At 41.2% G+C, this 26,115-nt stretch overlaps 2 protein-coding genes across 2 annotated transcripts in view; both read left to right on the top strand.

Moving 5' to 3' along the window:
- The window catches only part of rapsn (receptor-associated protein of the synapse, 43kD), a 31,978-nt gene extending 15,761 nt beyond the window's left edge, over positions 1-16,217 (top strand). The window contains exons 4-8 of the mRNA XM_063196287.1: positions 3,812-3,910; positions 4,171-4,293; positions 4,473-4,526; positions 4,998-5,197; positions 12,922-16,217. Coding sequence (XP_063052357.1) covers positions 3,812-3,910; positions 4,171-4,293; positions 4,473-4,526; positions 4,998-5,197; positions 12,922-12,994 — 549 coding nt within the window. The 3' untranslated portion in view covers positions 12,995-16,217. The remainder of the gene's footprint in view (positions 1-3,811; positions 3,911-4,170; positions 4,294-4,472; positions 4,527-4,997; positions 5,198-12,921) is intronic.
- A 252-nt stretch (positions 16,218-16,469) lies between these two features.
- LOC134447008 (zinc-binding protein A33-like) lies at positions 16,470-21,325 on the top strand. The gene is made up of 8 exons (XM_063196286.1): positions 16,470-16,799; positions 16,995-17,142; positions 17,500-17,595; positions 18,603-18,761; positions 19,289-19,360; positions 19,504-19,526; positions 19,763-19,881; positions 20,499-21,325. Exons 1-8 carry the CDS (start codon positions 16,540-16,542, stop codon positions 21,050-21,052), a joined length of 1,431 nt encoding a protein of 476 aa, XP_063052356.1. The 5' UTR covers positions 16,470-16,539; the 3' UTR covers positions 21,053-21,325.
- Positions 21,326-26,115: the final 4,790 nt, after the last annotated feature.

Below are 26,115 nucleotides of genomic sequence, written 5' to 3'. Positions count from 1 at the left end.
TCCAGCTGAAGTCACAAAGCAAGATGCTGTCACCACCATGCTTCACTTAAGGCATGGCATTATTTGGGTGATGTACAGTGTTGTCTTTGTGTCAAACATACCTTTTGTAATTATGTCCAAAACATATTGTCTTTATGCTAAATTTACTCCACAAAGTTTGAACTTCGAACATAATTCTAAAAGGTATGTTTGGCGCTAAACATCTAACCTAAATATCACCATGGTTAGAGTGAAGTATGCTGGTGGCAGCATCATGCTTTTTGCACTGTTTTTTCTTCTGCTGGACCTTGGGCCTTAGTCTGGGAGGAGGGAATGAACACTGAAGTTGAAGAGCAACTTAATCTTTCAGAATAACAATTACTGTACACACATGCCTAAATCAACAAAAGAATAGGCCTCACCAGAAGAAAAGGTTTTGGAATGGCCCAGGCAGCCAGAGGTCAGACCTGAATCCTATCAAACATCTGAGGGGTGATCTGAAGATTTGGAGTGCTTTTGGATAAATATGGCTACATCAACAGTCATGGGTAAGCGGTTAGGGCGTCAGACTTGCATCCCAGAGGTTGCCGGTTCGACTCCCGACCCGCCAGGTTGGTGGGGGGAGTAATCAACCAGTGTTCTCCCCCATCCTCCTCCATGACTGAGGTACCCTGAGCATGGTACCGTCCCACCGCACTGCTCCCCATGGGGCGCCACTGAGGGCTGCCGCCTTGCACGGGTGAGGCATAAATGCAATTTCGTTGTGTGCAGTGTGCAGTGTTCACTTGTGTGCTGTGGAGTGCTGTGTCACAATGACAATGGGAGTTGGATTTCAAAGAACATGTGCCACACTGATAGACTCTTACCCAAAAAGACTGAGTGCTGTAATAAAAGCTGAAGATGCTGCAACAATGTATTAGTTTAACAGTGTATATATTTATACTGTTGCTGATGATGTTTTTGTGCTTTAAGTTGTTAATGTGCCTTTTTGGCAGCGATAAAAGTGAGACTAGTTCTGGCCCTGCCGTGGCTCTAACGGTAGAGCCCTGGGCTGCTATGCTGGCGACCTGGGTTCGATTCCGGCCAGGGTCATTTGCCGACCCCTCCCTATCTCTCTCATCATTCCCTTCCTGTCCGCCTCTCATACTGTCCTATCATCAATAAATTCGAAAAAAGAAAAAAAAACTTTTGGTGACTATAATATATTAATATTATTTATATATAGATTATTGTGATGGTTGTGAAGTTTAGTTATGGGATTGGCTGGCTGTGGGCTGTGCTGGTGTGGTATTGGTGGCCCTGCTTCTCTGTGTCCTTGTGATATAAATATGGTGGAGTGCAGCTTCCTACTGAGTCCAGGGGTCACACAGGTGACAATGAGACCCATGGCTTAGCCCAGACCCCTGTCTAATAATGCTGCAGGAAATATACATTTAAGTCATGACACTGGTATTGTGTGTGTGTGTGTGTGTGTGTGTGCGTGCGTGCGTGCGTGCGTGTGCGTGCGCTTGCATGCATGCATGTGAACATCCGTACGTGTGTATTTGTTTGTGTGCATGCATCCATGTGTGTGCGTGTGTACGTGCGTGCGTGTGTATGTATAGACCGAGTGACACCACGTGTTTGTGTGAAATGTTGGAGGTGTCACTTTTGAGAACGTGCTGAGGGATTCCATCGTCATGGTGACATGTGACTGGGGGATTAGCACATTTTGTATGCCTCAGCCGGAGCACAAGTGTGACATTTTGTCGTATAAGCACTGTTGGGAATTTTTAGAAATGCCATAGCCGACAGGAAACATGATCCTTCTGTTGTAGCCGATACTACAGGTTTTTCATATCTACTATATGTGCACAGTAAAATGTAGTGTTAATTCAGCACTATTCTGAGCATATAGTCCCATTCCACTTTAGTGTTGAATTAACAATGCAAAGCCACATACAGTGCTGCTCATAAAGTATATCTACATACCCTGGCAGAATGTCTGCTTTGTTAGCGATTTCTCAAAGCATGTGAATGATAATGCAACATCTTTTTTTCACTCATTGCTAGTGACTGACTGAAGACATTTTTTTTAGCAATTAACTGTGTTTGCTGTTTAAAAATCATAATCACAACGCAAACTACCCAATGTGACCATGATCAAATGTTTACATACTGTACCCCAGTTGTTGATGATGTGCACTGCCCCTTTAAAGGAACAGTCCACCCTTTTTTGATTTTCACATATTTGCAGTATTTCATTATTCATGAATGTGCATATCATTTTCTTCTCAGGTTTTTCAGTACTTAGATTTATTGGATCAGTATTATTAGCATAGCTTAGCATAATCACTGGAAGTGAATGGGGGCATTAGCATCAAGCCACAAGTGATCACAGGACAGGATTAAATAGCTGTTTTGCACTCTGGTGAATTTTACATTCATTTTAAAGTACTTTATAAGTACATTTGATGATGTTTTGTTTGCCCCCATAGACTTGCATCGCTACGCTTAATTTGGTTATACTGTTAAACTAGGTAATGGAAACACATAGCCTAGACGGAAATGATATGCATATTCATGAATAATACTGCAAATATGTGAAAATCAAAAAAGGGTGGACTGTTCCTTTAACACCAATGACTGCTTGAAATCGTTTGTGGTAGTTGTGGATAAGGCTGTTAATATTTCTTTATATGGCAAAACTGCCCATTCTTCATGGCAGAATGGCTGTTTCCTATAATGTCTTTGGGTGTCTTTCCAGAACCTCATATTGAAGTCTGGTGTACCTGAGGATGGTGTACCTTTCATCATAGGCCTTGTTGACTATTCTCCAAGTGTAGTGTTAAAAGTGGCTGAAAAAAGCTCAATGTTGGCCTGATTTTTCCAAATGACTTTGTTGCAGCCGCTTTGACATTTCTCTCTTTGCTATTTTGAGTACTGTACGCAAAATAGTTTGTGGCTTTCTTGTAGTAATGGCTTTCCTCTGACAACCCCTCATACAGCCCATGTTCCTCAAGTGCCTCCTTACTGTACAGCTTGAAACAGTTTATCATGTTGTTCTAAATTTTTTGCAATATTTTTGATTCTCCTTTGCCTCCAAGTTTCCTTGCAATTATAGCTGACATTGTATGTGATCTAACTGGCTATGGCTAGATTTCAACAGAACACCTCATATTACACTTCTGAATGGTAATTTCAAAAGACATCGACCTTCTTAATTTGTTTGATCCTTTTTTATGTCCCTTTCCTGTTTCACAGAGTTCAATTATCTGTCCCCAAAGACCCTTTTGACAAAGCTTTTGCTTTCTTTATGACTAAGAACATGAAAACTGTCAGTGAATCACTGACTTGAGCGATTCAAGGCTCTCACAGGAGTCCAGACTCATTGACATTGTTGTAGGCCTATAATGTCTCTGATACGGTCCCTGATAAGGTCTCAAAGACTTGAATTAATGCTACATCAGTTGGCACCATATATTCTCAGAACAGTCTTGAATTTAACTCTACATTTTTTTACTGTTTGGTAAAATTCATACCAGCCCCTGCCATGGCCTACTGTAACGGTAGGGCACGGGGTTACTACACTGGCGACCCGGGATCGATTCTGGCCCGGGTCATTTGCCGATCCTTCCCCGTCTCTCTCCCTACTCATTTCCTGTCTCTCCTCCACTGTCCTGTCAAAAATAAACGCAAAAGCCCTACAAAAAACAAATTTTTAAATCAAATCCATAACAAAGACCTAATAAACGGATTCAGAGTTTGTGTGGCAATTAAGGCAAGATTCAGCCTACTGAAACGGAAATGTAAAGACTAACGAAAACTGCCTCTGTTTATGTCCCGTATACAGGAGTCAATGAAGATTGCCTTGCAGCATGGGGATCGGCCTTTGCAAGCCCTGTGTCTCCTGAACTTTGCTGACATTCACCGCTGCAGAAATGACACGGATGTAAGTCCTGCCTCCAGCCTTGAATTCATTATCTGGCATACAGGGCCTTTTTACGGTGTGTAGTTTTCAGGGGCCGATGCAGTTTTTTTTTTTTTTTTTTTTAAAGACTGTTCTACATTGTGGAGGCGGGGGGGGGGGGGGGGGGGGGGGGGGGGGGGGGGGGGGGGGGGGGGGGGGGGGGGGGGGTCACTTGACGGGGAAGAATAGAAGTTCTGTATGTCTGTATGTCCGTATGTAATGTGGATGTCTATATCCCTCAGAGGGCGTTCCCAAGATACGAGTCTTCTATGTGCATCATGATTGAAATCGGAAACCGGCTGGGCCAGGCGACCATCTACCTAAATGTGGGCAAGTGCTGGATACTGCAGAAGGAAATGGACAAGGTTTGTCCAGCATGCACATTCAGAAGTCTCACTTACTTATGTACCATCAGCTGCTTAAAACCCCCTTGCACAGAGGCTGTTATAACCTTATTACCACCAAAATTGTAATGACTGCTTAATTGTAACAATCTGCTTCCGGTCCGGGGTGTGCTGCTCATTTTTGTATGTTTTACCTGCAGGCTCTGGACTCTTTGCAGAGAGCAGAGGATCTGGCTGAGTCAGTAGGAAATAAGGCAAGGCGCTGCACTACACCATTATCCCCTTACAATAGAGTAATGTAGAAATAACACAGGAAAATTAACTTCCATACAGGATGCACAGACATAGTAAAATGTACACGGTCTGGCCAAGAATTTCTTTGTTGGTCATTAAAAGACTAAAAAACTTCTCTAAAATATAGCTTGAAGACTACAAAGTTCTAAACACATTTCATAGGAGCCATAGTTTAGGGTAGAGCTAACCTTTTTCGGTAAATGTGACAGTATATATTCAGGGGCGTTTTGAGTTATTCAGTCACAGATTGTGACCGTGCAGCTTTTATGCTATCCAGTGATGCCTTACACATGGAAATGTAAAAATATTTCAAGAATTTGTAATCAATTGAACTTGAAGTTTTTAGTGGTGATATTGTCCGGAGAGAGTTAGCTGGATGGATTGAGATTCTCGCTCTTTCATGATTCTCTCTGCTCTTTTTTTGCTCTCAGCTTATCGTGCTGAAGACCCACTCCCTACGCGAGGGCATTTTCCGCGGTCGTGAGCAGCAGGAGGAGCTCCGGGAGCAGGTGGTGAAGTTCCTGCAGTGCGTTGAGGAGCTGGAGCTCTACTGCGGCATGTGCGGAGAGGCCATCGGGGAGAAGAACCAGCAGTTGCAGGCGCTGCCCTGCTCCCACGTCTATCACCTCAAGTAAGTAAAAAAGGCCACCTGGGAAACTCCTACTGTCATTGTGACAGCACTGCAGAGCACACTGTGCTCACTGCACACAACGAAATTGCATTTATGCCTCACCCATGCAAGGGGGCAGCCCAAAACGGTGCCCCAAGGGAGCAGTGCGGCGGGGCGGTACCATGCTCAGGAGGAGGATGGGGGAGAGCATTGAGCGTTAATTACTCCCCCAAATTCAATAGGCAGCAGGGTGGACCCCCATCTCCCTTATCAGATTGGCATCATGCAAAGGAGTATATTTCACGCCAGCACATTCCGTCGTGCTCCTCAATACCACGGGAAAACACTTTTGTCACGTGACCAGGTTCATGCAGTTCACGCAGTTCATGCACTGTGTCTGCGAATTTCTGTTGCCGCGATAAATATCTGTTTCTAAATACTTAAATGCTCTGTGCTGCCCAGACAGAGACCATGCCTAACCCTACTCCATCAGTAAAGCAATGTATGTGACGCTTTACTTTTGCCAAGAACAGTGAAATAAGCGGGGGAAATGGTAGAATTTTGCCCTGACCAAAATCATGCCTAAACCTAACCTGTCACAGGGCGTTGTGAAGCACGAGTTAACATGCAAAGTCGTGATGCACAAATGCCATAGATAGTTCAAGTTGGCGTGTTATCTTAAGGGTCTGGTATGATCCCATGTTGCCCTAAAGTATATTTTTGGGTGTTTTTTGCTTTTATAATGAAGTTGTTTACATGTAGATATTTTTGAAAAGGGCAGGATTGGGACGTGTCTCATTCCGGACTGAAACCTGGGTCCCCATGGACAACAGCCTACATGTGGTGTGGATCACGTAGTGCAGCACAGTTTTCCTTTTTCATTTTCCTGCATTGCATATTATAAGAATGAGCACATGAATAAGCACCAGGTAATAGTGTGACACCAAAAAGTCTGAGCGGTATATACTTGTGATCGGTACTTTTCTTGGATAACTTATCATGACATTTGGAATGGTGAACTGATGTACTGTACATATTTTGGGGGCAGAGACTAGATAGCAAGGCAGTCACATCCGGCATATATGTATTGTACTGTATACCCTTGTAGGAAATTGTTTCTGTAACTTTTGTATATGTGACAGCTTTTTACATAGACTTGTAACCAATGTTCCCTCTAATTTTTTCGGTGCCTGAGCAAATGCACTATATCACTGAGCAGAGCCAATAACCTTGGTGAGCGGGTCGGACCCCCCCATTTTAGGGGTAACATTGATGCTTCATAATGTGTTGATTATATTGTCATTCACTATAGTGCATATTACAAAATCAGTTGAGTAATGTTTCCAAATCTTGATTATTACTTAATCATAAAACCACCAACATCAATATATTGTAGGCTAGGCCTACATTTGTAAGATGTTGGAAAGAAAGTATCTTTACAGCAGCCCAATAGCCCAGAATGTTGAATTTATGTTTAAAAGGATGAATCATTTAATTTGGATTTAAATGTTTTATAATAGGCTTATAAAAATATTTATAATATTAAGGCTTATAATAGGCTATGTAACACATTTAAAAGACTAAAATATTGAGCTTAAATTAGGCCTACATGAAGTAAAAGTATGCACTGTCACTTTAAGAGCTCGTGGAAATTTCAGTTCTTGGGAAGCAGACATTTTTCTTACTGGACAGTCTGACTGACCTTCTGGCTAACTGGGTTTTATGGACCTTCTTATCAGTAGGCTAGTAGTTCGTTTAGGCATATTAGTTCATATGTTTTCAAGACATTTCCACTGCGTGGACAAATGCTTTCATCAACACCATTTTGACGAATTTAAACCAACTCTTTGGCAGAAAGCAGCACGCACTTCCAATGATGCCAATAGCGCGAGAGATGTTGCCACTCGCAAAGCTATGACAGGCATCCATTAAAATCGGTCTAGATGCTCGACACCGTTATCAACATTCATATCAGATTCACGATCGAGCTCTGGGAGAGCTAGAACTTGTCTTCTATCCATTATACAGAGATGGATTTAGGCTTTTTGTGTAGGCTACTTAACACAACCGAACGCCGTAGATTAGGCAGCTGTTACAACGTTGTCTGGTCACTGTTTTGAAGATCAGCATTCGAAGCGCGGCGTATCCGCGCTCTGTCTGATCGCTATTGAAAAAGCAGCTGGAGGCGCAATGCTGATTGTAAGCAGAAGTCCGCGTCTAGTGTGATCGCTTAAACTGCTGTAAGATAGATGTTTCATATCTAAAGAATATGTTTTATTTCGATTGGATGTTATAAAGCTACAATGAGTGGAAATTTCGGACAACAATCAACTGCCTCTCCACACAAATTTTAGGCTATGAGCCGAGGGGTCGACCGGTGCCATCTGGGGGGGGGGATGCTAGCAATATTTTTTGGCAAGGTATATCCCCCCACTAGTAGAAAAAGCTTGATAGCAGTCATGGGGTGGTAGCGAAATCACTTTTTTCAGCTCTTGAAGTTACTACCCCCTATAATAAATACTGTTTTTTAATATCGGCTGTATATGTAGTTATGGCTTATGTTGGGGGTATTGCCAATATCCTATACCATCGTGCTTGTTATCACTGGAAAGGGGACCTTTCAGGCTTTCATTTCAGCCCATTAATGAATCTGTCTGACATACACAGAAGCCACAGCACGTCATTAAACCAGAAATAGCTCCCATTTTCACACAAATTGTGCCAAAACTGTGCACTTTCGTTTACATCTGTGGCATGAAAGAACACCAAGGACACCAAAGTTAACAACCTCAATACTCAGGGCACTCTACCGATTCAGAAAATGTATAATATGCCCATGCTATCATTTAGTATATGTTTGTGAGAGCCTTAAATGTCACTTGTGCAACCAGCAAAAATGTCTTCAAAATAGGACCCAATAGAATGGACTAATACAATGCCGGTATCACTTTACTTAAACAAACTTTGTTTATACTGTAGTTCATATGTGAATGTACATAACATTCACAAGTTGTTAAAATATTCAATTATTGTAGTGTAGTGTTTCTCAAAGTGGGCCGGAAGCCTCCCTAGGGGGGCGCGTGAAGTCAGAAGGTTTTTCTTTTTTAATACTTTTCTGCTTTGCCATTAAGTCACTAATATTTAGAGAACATAGGCCATACTGTACGTGTATATCAGGCTCTAATAAACTTCACAACGGCCTATTTATTTGTATTTTCGTAACCATTTTGCTCGAGGGGGGCGCAGACAGACACCCTTCCTCTGAAGGGAGGAATGGCACGAAAAGTTTGAGAAACACTGTTGTAGTGTATGTGAAGAAATACAATCTAGATGGTAGGCCCTGGAATGATAGGGCATTGGGTAACACTTTACTTAAACCACTCAGATATGGTATCTCATTAACAGAATTTAGATAAATGTTCATATACAACATTTCATACAGGCTATTTCATAAACAAATAGACTGAGACCCTATGCAAGGGGTTTGCAAGCCAATAAAGAAACATGTTGCAAAGGGAATATGTTTAATGAAAGAATAGTTTCATGTAGATTTATATTATTTCGTCGTCAGTACTCTTCATCTTCCATGTCATCCCCTTCATCTGAACTGTCTATGGTTGCCTGGTTTCCGCACACTCTCAGTTTACACATGTCTGTGCACCTGAGGCCATTTACCAGACAAACACAATGATGGCTAGAGCATTTTGTAGTGCAGTTGCACGAAAGAAGGTCCCGGACAGCTTGGGATATTGTCAATATTATATACAATAGCGCTTGGTATTACTGGAAAGGGGACCTTTCATTCTTTCATTTAAGTCCATTGCTGAATGTTTCTGACACACACAGAGGTCACAGCACTTCATTAAACCAGACATAGGTCACATTTTCTCACAAATGTTGGCTAAACTGTTTGATTTAGTTTATCTCTGTGGCATGAAAGAACGCCAAGGACACAAAATTACACAACCTCAATACTCGGTGGACTCGGAAAATGATAATATGCCCATACAATTATTTTGTATATGTTTGTGAGGGCCTAAAATTTGACTTGTGCAACCACCAATAGTCTTCAAAATAGTAGCCAATATAGCAGGTCATTAGCTGGAAATATCAGTTCCCTTTTTTCCTGCCAATGTTTGTGCTGACATTCACAGAGGTCATTAAACCAATAATTTCTCGGCCCTATCGTGGCCTAATGGTAGGACACTGGTCTACTACGCGGCTGACCCGGGTTCGATTCTGAACCGTGCCCTTTGCCGACACTCCCCCATCTCTCCCTCCCAACTCGCTTCCTGTCACCTCCTTCACTGTCCTGTCTCATATAAACAAAAAATAAAGGCTTGAAAAGCTCCCCCCCCAAATACTTAAATGATCACTCCTGCCAATTTCAATATGCTGTTGTATTGCTCACATTACCCTTGACTTGTCAGTACCCGGAGATGCTGCATGCTGCTATTCTAATGGGGGCAGATTTTGTTTACATTTAAAAATAATCTTAACATGGGCCTACTCCAAATATTTTCCCAAAAGGTAACACCTGCCCCCATTACAATGACCAGGATCTTGGAAAAGGCTGAAGAAAAAAAAATCTCTGGTACTGACAAGTCCAGGGTAGTGTGAGCATTACATGCATGTTGAAATTGGCTGGCGTTATCCTTTCAACCAGTAATTTCTCACAAATTCCACCTCAACTGTATGATTTATGTTGTCCCTATACCATGGGAAAACATCAGGGTCACAAAACCAAATTATTTTAAAAATCTAGGCATGCTGTTGATTCAGAAAATGTATAATGTACCCATACAATATTTGCAGGAGCCTTTAAAAGGCCGTAATGAAGGCCCTAATGACCTATTTTCTGACCAATTCTGTAATATCTCCTTACAGACATACATACAAATGTTGGATAAAAAGAAAAATGAATGAATATATGTATGTATAGTGTATATACATACAGTATGAATGTATGTGCATAAGAATGTATAAATCCGCTTTGAAATGGTACTGTTGTCAGTAAATGATCAAATTGCACATACAGCACTGGTTAATAATAGACCTATTGTCCTGCCAGACATTTCACAGATTACTGACCAAAAGCTTATTGTAGCTTATGGTAGTCCTTCCCCAAATGATAATTTCAAAGGCTACATTTTTGCCATAGAGAAAAGGTGTGTGTGTGTGTGTGTGTGTGTGTGTGTGTGTGTGTGTGCGTGCGTGCGTGCGTGCGTGTGCGCGAGCAGAAGAAATTCAAACTTGATGCCATCTCAAATTTCCCAAAATGGATGACTTTCATGCATTTTTCTCAATACTGTGGGGCCATAATATAGGCCTACTACATAGTAGATTACTTTTTTCAGCACTTCTCTGTTATATTCTCTTATAGATATTTTACCAAAGGTTGACTAAACAAACAAAAAATAAGTTTGATTTCGCTTCCTTGAAGCAGAGAATAGTCCTCCTACAATGGTCAAATGGCACATAGACAGTCAACTGCTGAAAGAACTAGGCCTATGGTCCTTGCAATGACGTAAGCCTATAATATTCATTGATGAGTACGGTTCCTTTTTTTTAGCACAATTATTTCCTATTGCCTAATGGACAAATGTATTCATTCATTAATTCTTTCTTTCATTTGATTAGGACAATACACACTAATCAATACATCAGTTAAAAAAACATCAATATAAATATGTTGGTGTTTGCATAGTTGCCAAATGTCATCCGTAGTCCTAAGGCAGGTAGCCATAATAAAAAAAACAATACTGCATTACAGTAGACATGACATTTTACCACAAACACCAAATATATCCAGAGTAAAACAATGTTCATACTATTAATTAATAGGAGCAGGTCTGGTTTGTTTTCAGCCACTGTTTACGGGTCATTTTGAAGATGCTGATGTTGTCACATAGCCTGGCCACGCCAAACCCCTAGGGGTGTCTAGATTTCTAGGCTAGTTGTCACACAGTCCGATATGAGCATGGCTGAACAATAGAAGGTGAATTTCGATTTTGCCACCTTGACATATCCTAAAGAAAGTGGTCAAAATTGCTCAATTGAACATATACACAACACTGCTGAAACTAGGGCATCTCAAATTCCCTCCAACATTCAATATGGTAGACGTTTCTGAAACTATTCCAAATATTTTATCATTAACATTTATCCACCCTTACCCCCACCTGCTCTACAGTATCTCACCCCCACTCCTCTCCCCACCCTACAGTGTCTTATCTCCCCAACCCCCCTCACTTTCCTTTAAGCCCCCCCCCACTCACCTACCCCCACTACCCCCCTTGCCCCCCCACTCCACAGTGCCCCCCCTCACCTATCCCCACTGCACCCCAACCTTCCTCAGTGCCCCCCCAGTCACCTCCCCCCACTCAACAGTGCCCTCCATTCACTTACCTCCACTACCCTGGCCTTGCCCCCCACCCAACAGTGCTCCCCCTCAATTGCCCCCACTCACCTCACCCCTACGTCTCCCCCTTGCACCTACCCCCCAACTCTACATCTACTGTACATACAGTGCCTCCCCATGCCCCCGCTCATCTCTTTTATCTCCTTACGTCTTATGTCTCCTTACATTTCCTTACGTCTATAAAGAGATAGGACAGAATTGGACTTAAAATATATCATATTAATGGTCATTATGGCCTTTTGTAAGGCTCTCACAATACATTGTATGGGTATATCATGCATTGTCTGAATTAGCAGAGTGCCTTGAGTATTGAAATGGTTGGGGTTTGTGTCCTTGATGTTTTCCCATGGTTTACAGTACGTAGGGACAAAAGAAAACATACAGCTTAAGGCAACATTTGTTATTATTATTTCTGGTTTAATGAAGTGCTGTGACCTCTGAGTATGTCAGACAGATTTAGTAATGATCTTAAATGAAGGCCTAATGCCAAGCAGTGATGCCAAGCAGAAACTTTGGAAGGAAAAAGGCCCAATACTTCCAACAGATGACCTGCATGTATTGGCTATTATTTTGAAGACTTTTGCTGGTTGCACAATTCAAATTTAACGCTCTCACAAACGCATACAAAACAATTGTATGGGCATATTATACATTTTCTGAATCGGCAGACTCCAAAGAGTATTGAGGTTGTCCAATTTTGTGTCCTTGGTGTTCTTTCACGCCACAGAGATAAACGAAAGCAGACAGTTTAGCCAAGAGTTGTTGGAAAATGTTAGATATGTCTGATTTAATGAAGTGCTGTGACCTCTGTGTATGTCAGACAGATTCACCAATGATCTTAAATGAAAGCCTGAAAGGTCCCCTTTCCAGTAATACCAGGCACCATGGTATAGAGTATTGGCAATACCCCACGAAATGAGCCTGAACTAGACATGCATCCGAATTCAAAAATGGAATTTAATAGAGGGGGGTAGTCACTTCAAGAGCCGAAAAAAGGGGTTTCGCTACCACCCCGTGACTGCTATCAGGCTTTTTCTAGTAGTGGGGGGATATACCTTACAAAAAAAAATGTTAGCATCCCCCCCCCCAGATGGCACCGATGGCCAAAATTTGGGGCTGCGACTCAAGGCCCATTTGCCGCCTTGTTTTACCTGAGTTGAATGGATTTGCTCTGCGCTGAGAACGTGAGAGCAGTGCGCAATTGCGCAGTCGCGCAGCTTAGAGGGAACATTGCTTGTAACATGTTCTTGGTTAGTGGGTGGGATTCTGTACTGTATGCATTTGTTATAATCCTGACTAATATGCCATATTTTTTTCTATGCAGATGCCTACAGACAAATGGGACTAAAGGATGCCCACGGTGTCGTAGCTCATCCATGAAGCCTGGGTTTGTTTAAACACACACACACACACACACACACACACACACACACACACACACACACACACACACACACACACACACACACACACACACACACACACACACACACACACACACACAGAACAGTGTCCCGTAGTCAAAGACATAAGGACACTTTCTCTCATCACAATCAGACACAGACACTTCTTCAAAAGAGACTTCACAGAGGATTCCAAACTATTCTTCCACAGACTGAACTGTCAAGCATCCCTGTGGATTTTGTGGCAGAACCCCTCAACTGACAGTTTACATGATATTGAAACATTTGACACACACGCACACACACACGTGCGCACACACACACACACAAACACACACACACAGCACTCTATGATGGGCCTCAGCCGGTGATTGCCTATGTAGTGCCAGTAGGTTCTGTAGGCCCATGTTGACTGGACTGTTTTTTTTTCTGTGGAGGATTTACAAACTTGGCTGGTGGAACAGACATTCATGGAGACACCAAGCTGCCAACTGATTCTTTTTTTTATCTCCCTCTGAGGAAATTTTATTTTCTCCTTTTTTGAGCCTCAGCTTGGAAAATGTTTTTTTTCTGACAGTGGTGCTACCAGCAGTGTCATAGCAGAGGCCAAATAACTCGGCACAATATGTGACAAACCATGGATAAAAAAACAACAACTTTTCAGCATCTCAAGTTCAAAGTGGCATTCTTCTGTATTTTGGTCAGCTACCTATGTAACTACCTGTTGACCATCTCCCCTTTTCTCTATGGCACCCCAACTTCCTGGATATTTGTAATACTTTGATAAGCTTTTATCGTTTTTGGCAACTGTGCAATGCAGACTTGGAAAATGTGGTGCAGATGAACGGATATGTAAGTGCTTAGATAATTCTGTCTTGTCTCTGAAAATACAATTCCAGTTAGACTAGTCTTTTGCTTGTTGGACACAGACAGGTGTGATAACTGCATTAAAGGTACACTGTGCAGGAAATGGTCAAAAAACGTACTGCAACTATGCTGCTCATTGAAACTGGGCTGCCTATTGCCAAATTTGATCTTTTCATGAAACATTACAAATTAATAAACTAATATTTTCTAGTATGGCCCAATTACAGTCATTTTTGCACGTAAACTGGCTATTTCTGGAAATTCAAAATGGCGGACCATGGAGAAGATCCCACTTTTCCAGTCATAATGAATACTTAGAATTTGATGGTGGTGGTAAGTATTAATGAAAAAGGTAACATTAGTGATTCTGGAAATAAACAACTAAAAATCTTACACAGTGTACCTTTAAGGCCCAACATTGAATAATAATAACAGTGTTATCTAAGAATCTCAGTTCTTTGGTAAAAATGTGCTCCAAATGTTTACAGTTGATATTTCCCTGGTTGAATATAGCCCGGTATAAAACTGAATTCCACTGAGTTAAATGATGCAATACTGATGCAAAAAGGATGCAATACCATACTTATCCACTTTGTAGTTTCGGTGTTTTCCCCTAAATCTCTGTCAATAGCTCCTCTCCCATAGGGCTGTCAACTGCACAAAAAGATGTTACTGTAAAATGTATATACACACTACATACATACACCATAGAATGGCAAGACACATACTTTCTCAAACTGCACATAACACAGTCTAAAGCCAGAAACACAGACACCTGAGAGAAATTCCATGACCTTGCTAAAACAGACACTGTACTGTACAGCAATAGATCTCTCTGAGGTCAACTAAAGTTGTCTGCCATGTTACATTAACCGCCATGTCATGATATTGACAGTTGATATTTCTTTCAAGATATGTTTTCATATGGTTATCAGTCTATTTTCTAACATATGGAAAGGTGGAATAAAATTGCATGTCGAAGCCAATAAGTATTTTACAGTAATATTGTAACTAATGATTATAGCCTGTGTGTGTGAAGTCTATTCTTTAATCTGACCAATTATTTGAATGGACAAGCTTGTCATTTTCCTATACACATGAAACAATATTATGTATTGCATACTGCATAAAATATTTGGATGGCAGAGCTGTATGGAAACTGATGTACAATAATACATAAACATTGAAATGAGGAATAGGTATTTATTTGACACTTGTCAATTATCACTGAAAAAGAAATTGGTGACATGTGCTATGCATATATTTTATAAAACTTATTAAAATCATAAAGCATTTTTCTTCACTAAAACCAGGCTAAGAACATAGCAACAGCATTTCTTCAGGTTTGTTAAGTTATGACTGAGATTATTTAATGCAGCTACTGTAGATGTTCAATCTTTCTGTCTTTTTTGTTTCTTTACTTCTTTGGTAAACTAAATACATGTATACATTGTTTTGTAACGGCTGCCATGCCCTGAACTATAGTAAAGTGTGGTGACAGAAAAATGGCATTTTACTCTAGCACAGTAAAAAATGTAACCCTTCCTCAAAGAACCCTCGGTTGTGTTGGTGAGCCTTAAAAGAACCTAAAAGGTCTGGGAAGAACCCTAAGGGTCCTTAGCCTTCTTTCATGGTGGAAACCGAAGTGATTCTTGGGTTCCCTGAAAAACCTTCAAAAAAATCCTTAGGGTTCTTCCAAAAACAATTTGTCACCTATTAGGTCCTCCGCACGCAGGTTCCGACAGGACTGCAGAGCACATATCAGTTCTGACAATTTTGGTTACCCCGGCCCGCACACTGGCACAGAGGTGATATCAACAATGAATGGTAAGTTTCAGCACAGCAGAGCATGGATAAACAAGGGGAGGCTCAGACGAACAAAGAGCTCTCCTGTAATCGGCAGCCGACATCCGCCGACATGTGAGGACATCGCTGCCAGTTTGCGGGGTTGTATTGAAAACCGTGGAATCAAACGTTGTCAGAGCAGTGCTCTGCACTTTGTCGGAAACCGGTGTTCCGAGGCCCTTAGGCTCCTCAGAGATCTTGGAGGGGTTACCCCACAGTGGCAATCTGAAGACACTTTGGGGGCACAATTTTTATAGTGTGCCATGACTATACATGGTTCATCTTTTGTGAGCTAGTTGTAATAATTCTGATAATAAAAGACATCTCTCTATATTCATATTTACAAAGGGATTGTTATTACTGTATGTAAGGTTTCACACACTAGCTACTTTATGGTTAAAGCTACCTCTTAGTTACCCCCTCTTAATAACTACTAATGTTATGGTCATTATTGTAATAATCTGAATTTGTGATGGGATGTAGAATGGGGAGTAGAAACTTTGTACATAATCTGTTTTTTTCTAGAATAAAGAAAACATTCAAAATCATCTCTTATCTGTTAGTTTCTTTCTTTACATATCTTCTTTGCTCTCTGCCTTTTTTTTTTTTTCAAAACTGCACCCAAAACCTCGTGACCAAACCTGATTGTGCTCAAGAATGTGGCAATGATGTCAGTGACTGTAAAAGCATGTCCATCCAGTATTTCCAGTCCTTTTCAAATGGTAATAGGCCAAAAGGATACGGGAGCATAGGCACACAGAGGCTTCACCTACAGTTTCACTGGAATCATTTAAGGAGAGAGTAGTAGAGTAGGCCTGGCACACAACATGGAACCCCTCTTGCTGTCCGAGGAGGCCCTCAAGTGCCCCCTGTGCTGCGAGGTTTTCCGCTACCCGGTGACCCTCCAGTGTGGCCACAGCGCCTGCAAGGCCTGCCTGCAAAGATTCTGGGACAGGAAGGGTGCGCTCGAGTGCCCCATATGTCGCCGCTTGGAGGTCACGACGCGTCCGCCCATCAACCTGACTCTGAAGATAGCCGCCGACAGATTTCAGCAGCAGCAGCAACAGAGTGGCACAGCGTCTGAGGAGTAAGGATTTTTTCCCCCAATTCTTTTAAAATTTTACTTGAACATTGGAACATTCTACAGCTCCCATAGAAGTCGGTGTAAAAAAACAAAAAAAACAAAAAACAAACAAAAAAATCCCACAAAGTCCTTATGACATAGTGAGGACTCAAAATGTTGCTAAAATTCTAATCACATATGTCATGGTACTCCTCAAAGGGTTGGAGAGCTGTGCAGCACTCACAATGAGAAACTCAAACTGTTCTGCCAGAGGGATGAGCTGCCCATCTGCCTGATCTGTCATGTGTCAAAGGAGCACAAGAGCCACGAATGCTGCTCCATAACAGATGCAGTCAAAGACCGAAAGGTGAGAATTTCGCCTGATTAAAAAAAACAGACATGACCCCTGCTGTAAAGTTTGTTCTATCGGAAGGGCAATGAGCAAATCGTAATCTGTTGCTAAAGACTTTGTCGTATGGCCGTGTAGTTGGCTTACTACTACTAGTAAAGCTTTCCACTGTTGGAATGCACATTATGAGACTACCAGTGTGTATATGATATGAAATATCTCTGCACCCGCATAAGGAACACTATTTAAAGAAGATGTAGACAAGTATATGTTTATATCTGTCAATATCTCTTCCTAAAGAACAAAACTTATCTTTTATTATCTTATCTTATATTTTTCTGAACATCTTTCTTCGTCTGTGTGTGTTGTACTCAGGCTGGAATCTCTCCTAGATACACCTCACTTTCAAATCACCTGAGAATGCTCGAGAGTGTGAGGGACAACTGGAGAGAGATAGAGGAGTACATTAAGGTAACATGCTCTGCAGTCAGGGGGGCAATTCTGAAAAGTGCTTCCATTAAGACATTAAGTCATGTCAGGCTATAAGTAGACAACGTATTTTTATTTATTCTGAAGGGACCCACAGAGTGGTTGTGAGGCTGAAAAAATGTTTTTGTGACTTTAACGAGCTATTTTAGGGGGAAAAAAATCAGTTATGTTGAATAAGTTGCAAATATGTTCAAAATTATAGTTAGGAATCAAGGAAACAATTGGGGATAAAATCAGATATTTGCAACTTTTAAAAATATAGTCATGAAATGAAAAAAAAAAAAAAAGCAAAATCCAAGCTGACAATCTGCCTAGATGTCATCCTAAGGGGTCAAGTATCAACTTTGCATAGGTCGTCAGCTTGTGCCCTGAATGGCCACATCACTCCCTATCTCAGTTTTGGACCCCTGAAGACTGCTCCCACAAGCATCACAACATTCGTGACTGAAGTTTTTTTTTTTTTAAAGCCAAAACAGACATGCATATGCATATACTAATATGGCAGAGTTATGATGTAATAATTATGGAGTTCTGCCCAAAAATTGTAAGATGATGTGAGAGAGAAACTTGCCCTCTGCTGAAGTGCATCTACTGACTGACAAGATAGATTTAATTTGACATATACATTTCATTACCCCAAATTGCTTTAGGTGTTATGTCCTGTACCTAAACAAATGTGTACAAGGCACTTTGGATCACAACATCCTGTAAAGTAGCCTAAATGTAATGGAACACAAAAAAAATGTGGAACAGGAATGGTTCAGTACATTTGGTTGTCAACCTGGCTTTTTTTTACGATGTTATGCTGTACAACAAGTATTATATATTTATTTATAGTATATATCATATATTTAATGATATTACCGGTATATATTATTTAACATATATTGCATTGTATAATTACTATTGATTGTATGAATAAATATATAGACCTACATTAATGAATAGTTGTATTATTCTTTACAACCATTCATATAATTCTGTTCCAGACTCAAGCTGATGAGACAGAGACCTTGATAAGAGACGAGTTTCAGAAACTGCATGATTTTCTGTGGGAGGAAGAGGCGTCTCGACTGAGTGCACTGAGACAGGAAGAAGAGCTGAGGGGCAAGAGGGTGAGAAGCAAGCTGGAGGACATCTCAACACAGGTACAATAACCTGCAGGACTAATGTGCAACACCAGCTTGGAAAATAGGACACGTGTGTGTGTGTGTGTGTGTGTGTGTGTGTGTGCGTGCGTGCACCTGATAATGCCTGATATAGCATGTTGGTCTCCTTAGATCACACCCTCTCTTTTTATACAAATGTGCATGACCTGGAAGGTGAGTCCACACTTTTGGCCTGTACTGTACATGAAAAGGGGGATCTTCTCCATGGTGTGCCATTTTGAATTTCCAGAAATACACATTCTTAGCTGCTTAGTGTACTTTGATTATACTAGTAAATATTGGTTTATTATGTAGTGAATATTCATGAAAAGATCCAATTTGGTAATAGGCAGCAGTGTCAGTGAGCAGCATGCAGTACCCATTCTGGCCACATTCTACACAGTGCACCTTTAAATCTAATAGGTTTTCATCTTCATACAGGTCGGTGTTGAAACTTGTGGATATGTACAGTATAGTGCAAATTGTACATGCATAATGATAATAAAAGGCATTCTATTCTACTCAAGGTGGAGGCGCTGTCTGCAATCATCAGAGACGCAGAGACAGCCATGAATGGCAGTGACATTCAGTTCCTAAAAGTATGTTTTGTTTTGTTTTTACAGAAATGAAATAAATAAATGTAACATTGCAATGTCTGCTTGATGATATTGGCTTGATGATAATTACTTTCATTATTGGTTTTGTTTATCTACTATTTCAATGGCTTCACATAAATCCAAAGGATTATAAGAAGACAATAAGCAGGTACAGTACAAATGCCTACATACTTTATCTTAAAATAATACCGTTATCTTGTTATATATTGAGATATTTCATCCCGTACTGAAACCATAACCATTTCCACTTGGTAATAGGTTAATTAGTAATAGATCAATCATCTTATCATTATTCAAAAGCATTCAGGAGAAATCGGCTTTCGAGTACTGCAGTGCAGATGAGTTGAATTTGTTTATGTCATGTCCTCTCCTTGGGCTCTCCAGGCTGCGCTACACCAAACAGGAACCAGAGGTCCTGACTGAGGCGCTCATCGACACCTCACAATTCCTGGGCTCCCTGAAGTATAGTGTCTGGAAGAAAATGGCTGACATCGTCTACCACTGTGAGGAAAAACATAAGTATTGCAATGTCAGGGGGTGTGAGGGGTGGAGGGTGTTGCTGTGGTGTACAGAGCATCCATACTAGAGACATAGATCCAGGTTCGCGTGCAGCCTGGGTGGTTTTCTGCCCCAGCTCTTTCTCCCCATTACTTTTCTGTCACATCTTCACTGTCCTGTCAATGTCCTGTCCTGTCCTGCGCAAAAAGCCCAAAAATACTTGAACAACTAATGTTAAGTCCTGGGGCCATATTCCAACAAGCAGGTTTGCCTGGGTATGTTGACACTAAGCAGTGTGTATCCTAAGTGTCTTCTACCGACATTAGATTGTTTATGACTCTCTCTGGCTCAATCTAGTTGGGTTAGTCACTAAATCTTTTTGGAAAATGGTGATTGATTTTTATTTAGTTGAGCAATTTCTTGTGGAAAGCCAAGTGTTCTAATGATTCCACCCCTCTTCATTATTAACATGTACAGTATACAACAGTATTATGGTAAGCTACCTACTTAAAGTTTTTAATCAGTAAAGGGGTTAAAGTGTTTCTAGGGAGGCCCTGAGGATTTGTGGAGATAGTCCAATACTCATAATACTGACACAGTCACATTCATGTCTTCCCTCCAGGTCCTTTGTATTTCGATCCAAACACAGCACAGGCCAACCTCATCCTCTCCGATGAACTAACCACCGTGCATTATGGGAAAAAGAGGCCAGTGCCTAGCAACCACGAGCGTTGTAGCAGCCGCATGGCAGTGCTGGCCGTGGCAGGCTTCACATCGGGGAAACATTCCTGGGATGTGGACGTAGGAGATGGAAACGACTGGTACATCGGGGTGGCTCGGGAGTCTGTTGACAGAAAGCATGCTGTGTTTTTGCACCCGTCAGAGGGATTCTGGGTGATAGGTTTGTGTAACAGTGACAACTACTGGGCACAGACATCCCCCCGCACACGTCTGGTCATACGATCAAAGCCAAGGAGGATCACGGTGGAGTTGGACTATGAGAAGGGCAAAGTGACATTTCTGAACGCAGCGGAGGGTTCGGTCATGTACACGTTCAAGGAAAAGTTTGCAGAGAGGATTTTTCCATTCTTCTCTCCAGGGATTCATGATAACGGCCAATGTAACCCGAGCCCCCTTAAAATATGCCATCTCAAATCTTCAATTCTGTTCTACTGATGGGCAAATTGAAAATCTCAAGTAACACTTTTCACCACTTTCACCTCACCCCACAGTTTCCTTGTCATCTATACGTCACACATTTCCTAAACTATGTTAAACGGGTATCGGGTTACAAATTGATTTTGTCCTAAGAGGTTTCCCAAACGTGTCGCCACAGAATCACAGACATGATCATTGCTGTCTTTGGGGTCAGAGGGTCAGATCACTAGTCTACATCATCCCACAAGACATGCCATTGTATTTGCTTCACTTTTAGCTAGACTTAAGCGGCCTAATCACACAAAGCTAGCTTTTCACTTGCTCGCCACTCTTTCATGGAACGTTCACTGAAAGTTCCCGCGGCTTTAACTGCCAATGAACAGGCGAGAAGTACCGAACTCTGCATTCCAATTGGTTACTCGCTTACTCGCCTCGCTCGAAGATAAAATATTTTCAACTCGGAATCCGCCCACATCGCATCGCTTGTACAGTGCTCGCCTACTCGCCTGCGAGTCTCGCTGGAACACATCGACATTCTATTGACTTCATCCGCTGAGCGAGTAACTAGTAGCGACGTGTGTGTATGGCCCTTTAACCTGTGTAATGGACGTCTTCCCATTCTTACCTAAACAAAAATGAAAAATAAAATTAAAGGTTATTCACAAACTGTGTGTGTGTGTGTGTGTGTGTTTTAAGAACCTTAACCTTGTGTTCATTGGCATACACTGTAAACCCCAACATGTCCCACGAACTCAAAAGTTTTGTGGAAACTTATTCCCGTTAAAGTTTTAGTTTTGTGACCAAATGTTTTAAGTAAATACTACATACATTCATGCATATGATGGACACAAAATCTTTAAGAAAATGATCAAAAACTTTGAAATTATTGAAAAGATTGAAAACATTAATCCCATGATTACATTTTTAGTTTTTAGCAGCCCAAGTCAAGTATGTACTCCAAACTCTAAAATGCACAGAAACAATGGTTTACACAAAAGATTTGTGTTGAAAACTAAAACGTTTATGTAAGTCTTACATAAAATCAGACATGTTATTTGAAAACAAATGTTATGAGAAAAAATAAAATCTTGAATGTTTTAGTAGCTGCTACTCAAAGATCTAACATGCTCCATTGTCATAAATATTTTGAGAATGATGCAAAAATCAATGCAATTAGTACTTAGCAGAGCGTTAAAATTTTAAAGTAAACAAGCACAGCATATTTAGCTATAGTGGCTCTAAGTTTTTGATTTCAAAATTAAAAGTTTTATGTTTTCCCATTTTAGAGCCAAAAAAAAAATCTTTGTTGGTTTATTGATTGAATGGTTTACTAATGCACTAGGCTACCACCCCTCTGTTTAAACCAAATGTAACATGAACTTTAATTCCACAAACGTGAACAATGCTTTATATCAAGTTTTTTCATTTTGTTCCATGTGATTAACAAAAAAACAGTAGACAATAACACAACAATGATACAATGCACAACAATCTGTTCTAAAATGTAGACCCAGTCGATACAGTGAACAGTCAATACATTACAAAGAATCAACCTCAACACGTTAGGCAATTTAGTCATTTATTTGTTGTCCATTTCTGAATCTTTTATTAGGAGTTGGAGGCTGAAGGAGATCCATATATCTTGCAATAACATGTCCCCCAAAATAGTGTCAGACTTCTCAACACAGTCACTTGTTTATCCTTTGGAGTGTTGAGCAGAGCTGATAGATCATAGAGTTCTGGTGGTCCCATATTGGCTGCCTGTGGAGCATAAATAATAAGTGTAAGGCTTTTCATGGGGACTTGTTGGATTAGGCCCCTACATCATGATCACTGGGTTTGCTACACTGGTTTATACAAAAGTTCAATGTGCAATATGCCATCATGAAATTGCAACGTATCACTTGCAGATACACTGCAGATGTATGATACAAGAAAAACATTTGTATGAAAGGCCTACACAGTGCTAGCCTAACTAGCAGTAGCTAACATACTAAGCTAAATTGCTAACATAACATACACATAGTGAAGCATCAAGAGCACCTAAGGTCACACACAGCAACATAGTAAACTTCTACACATACACACCAACAAACTTTTATGGGTCTTTTCTTACCTTGACGTGAGGTTGATAGACACATTTTTCCATGCCAAGTTGTCAGTTGTGGTTTGATAATCACATGGTGTTGAGTAAATCTATCCCCCATTGACAGATTCACCATTTTTTAGAGAAGTTTGTATTTCATGTTACATTTTAACACATTGAGTACCGACGACGTAATAATGCGTTTTTCACGCCCATGCGTTGTATACCAAAAGGTAAAAATACGTTTTTGCATTTAAATATCATATTTTGAATCTACACCCTTCAATGGACAATATATGTGATTTTGGTAGCTCTGTGATGGACATAAATGACAACATTTGCAGTCAAAAGTTGTTTGATTGTTATGATGTTTGAGTGTTATGATTTGGATATTTTAATTTAACTTACCAAGATGTCTGGATGCCAACCCATGTCGCCTATCGCGCTGCCTGCATTGATTTCCCTAGTACGGTCACTGTAGCATGTGTTGTCTCTGACTTCACGCAATAGGTAAACACCATTGTATATCGTGCCTGGAGTATCTTGAACTTTCTGGACTTGCTAGACCTTTACCAGATCCTTGGGTCCAAATGGCACCCGAGATGTGATTGGAGTAATGCGCTCCGATTTGGACGTTTGATCGCCAAAAAGATAAGTTTCTGTGTCTTCCTGTATGTGAGAAGCCAGAAGCTAGCATGGCTACATATCATATGGATCGGATGGGCTAGGCTACATATAAGCATCATATCATTTGGATTTGTTGTCAATGATGGGCTATTATTTCGGGAGTCATCGGGAGCTATTTTACCAAATGTCTCACCCTCTGCATGTGTGCAAAGAGTTTGTGTTCAGTCCACGTGAAAAACGGGGATTTCAAAGGGCATCGATTGCCGGTGTCGTAGTGTGACAGAGCAGGAGGTGTGCTGCCGTATTCGTGAATCGTGCTATGTTGTTGTTTCCCTAGTACGATCGGTAGCGTGTATTGTGTCTGACTTCACACAATAGGTAAACAACACAGAGACCATTGTATACCGTGCCAGGAGTATCTTGAACTTTCTGGGCTTGCTACCTAGACCTTTACCAGATCATTGGATCAAAATGGCACCCGAATTGTAATTGGAGTAATGCGCTCCGATTTGGAAGTTTGATCGCCAACCAGATAAGTTTATTGGATTATTCACCCCCATGTTGAACTGTCTTCCTGTATGTGAAAAGCCAGAAGCTAGCATAGATGGCTACATATGGCTACATATGGATCGGATGGGCTACATCTAAGCATCATATCATTGGGATTTGTGGTCAATGTTGGGCTATTATTTCGGGAGTCATCGGGAACTATTTTAGCAAATGTCCGACCTTCTGCATGTGTGCAAAGAGTTTGTGTTCAGTCTGTGTGAAAAACGTGGATTTCGAAGGGCATTGATTGCCGGTGTCGTAGTGGTATAGAGCAGGAGGTGTGTCTTGACGAGCAGGAAGATGCGTGTCAGAGCTAACCTTGCACCAAATTGTGATTAAAACCAACTCGTCCCCTTTCAAACTCGTCGCATTCTGAGGAAGCGCACCCTTCACAAAAACCACCAGAATCCTTGGGCCAAGCCGAATCCAACGCACTATATAACGTTATGTAAATGCAGAAGGGAAATTCCGCCATTTTGAATTTTGTAAAATTCAATAAAATGCTACTTGTCACACAATTTTTGTCAGAATGACCAGCAAAAAGGTACACATCATCTTCAGACTGATAGGCATTAGGGTATCCAAAGAATTTTTGATACCTCTTATCGTTTGGAGGTGACAGCCAATCAAAATTGTCGTAAAAGTGGCAAAACAGGAAGTGAGGTCATATCTCAGCAACCGTTTGTCAGATTCTTTTAGCTATTTTTTGCACACATACTAGTCAATCCCATGACCTCCCACAAAAAAATCCAGATTCCCAGCTCAAACTCTCTAGCGCCACCAACAGGTAACAGGAAGTGATCTTATATTTGTCAGCCCTTTAAGGGATTCAAAATAAACTTGGTTCATGTGAGCACACTCCCCTCCAAGGAATGCACACCAACATTGGCGAGATTTGGACCAAAGGGGGCGCTGCAGTTCCTTCTGTTGCCGTGGCGACTGCTTGGCCCCGCATTGCTGCTTGCAGCTATATTTTGAATGTGTACTAGCAGTAGACTTTTGCACAGATTCAAGTACAGGGTACTCACATACAATTAGCTCGTGGACATGAGAAAGCTAGCTTACCGTAGTTTCCTCTGAGCGTTGTTCGGCGGCCATAGTCACAGCGCCGGTCTTGAGAATTCGATGCTGAGATTTTTGGCCAGGTTTCATTTCCTTTAGTGGACAAAAATCATCGGCAGAGAAATGGGCACTACAAACTCGATGATCAGCGCGTCGCAATCGCTGAGGTCTGATGTTTGGATCCATTCTCATTGCGATAAGACACAGCCTCGGTTTTTCAGAGGAAGCCGGTGAAAATGTCCATCTAGTCATCTTGTTTTCGCATCCTGGGAATGTACACATTCGAACCATTTTTGCAAAATCCAAATCTTACTCCCAAAAAGCAAATGTTTACAAGCGTTTTGCAGTCCTAGCTGATTGAGCGAGCGAATGAGGCTCTCCATACTGCTGTCAGAATAAACAGTGTCGCCAGCCGATGACGTCACGGCGCCGCCTTCCCTTTCAGTTTTCAGAAACAAATGAGTACAAGTAGGCGGGGGTGTGACAGACGCGGTAAATGTTTGATTCGACTATGGCACAACTGTACAACATTTAACCCTCTGAGGTCTAAGGCTTTTCAGAGGCTTTTAGGCTGCTTGCACCACCCTAACATTTTCAAGTATTTTCATTTCATATATATATATTTGGGACCTGGAAGGTCTGAGGTTTCTGATGGTGTGACTTATATGTTTCAATGACAAAAACTCACAGAGTTACAGATTTGTTTTTGGAGACACATTGCCCTCTGAAGGGCACTCGGACCTCAGAGGGTTAAAAA

The sequence above is a fragment of the Engraulis encrasicolus genome, chromosome 4 (genome assembly GCF_034702125.1).
Source record: "Engraulis encrasicolus isolate BLACKSEA-1 chromosome 4, IST_EnEncr_1.0, whole genome shotgun sequence".
NCBI classification, from domain to species: Eukaryota; Metazoa; Chordata; class Actinopteri; order Clupeiformes; family Engraulidae; genus Engraulis; species Engraulis encrasicolus.
Note: the sequence above shows the minus strand (reverse complement) of the source record. Positions and strands in the feature narration are given on the sequence as shown.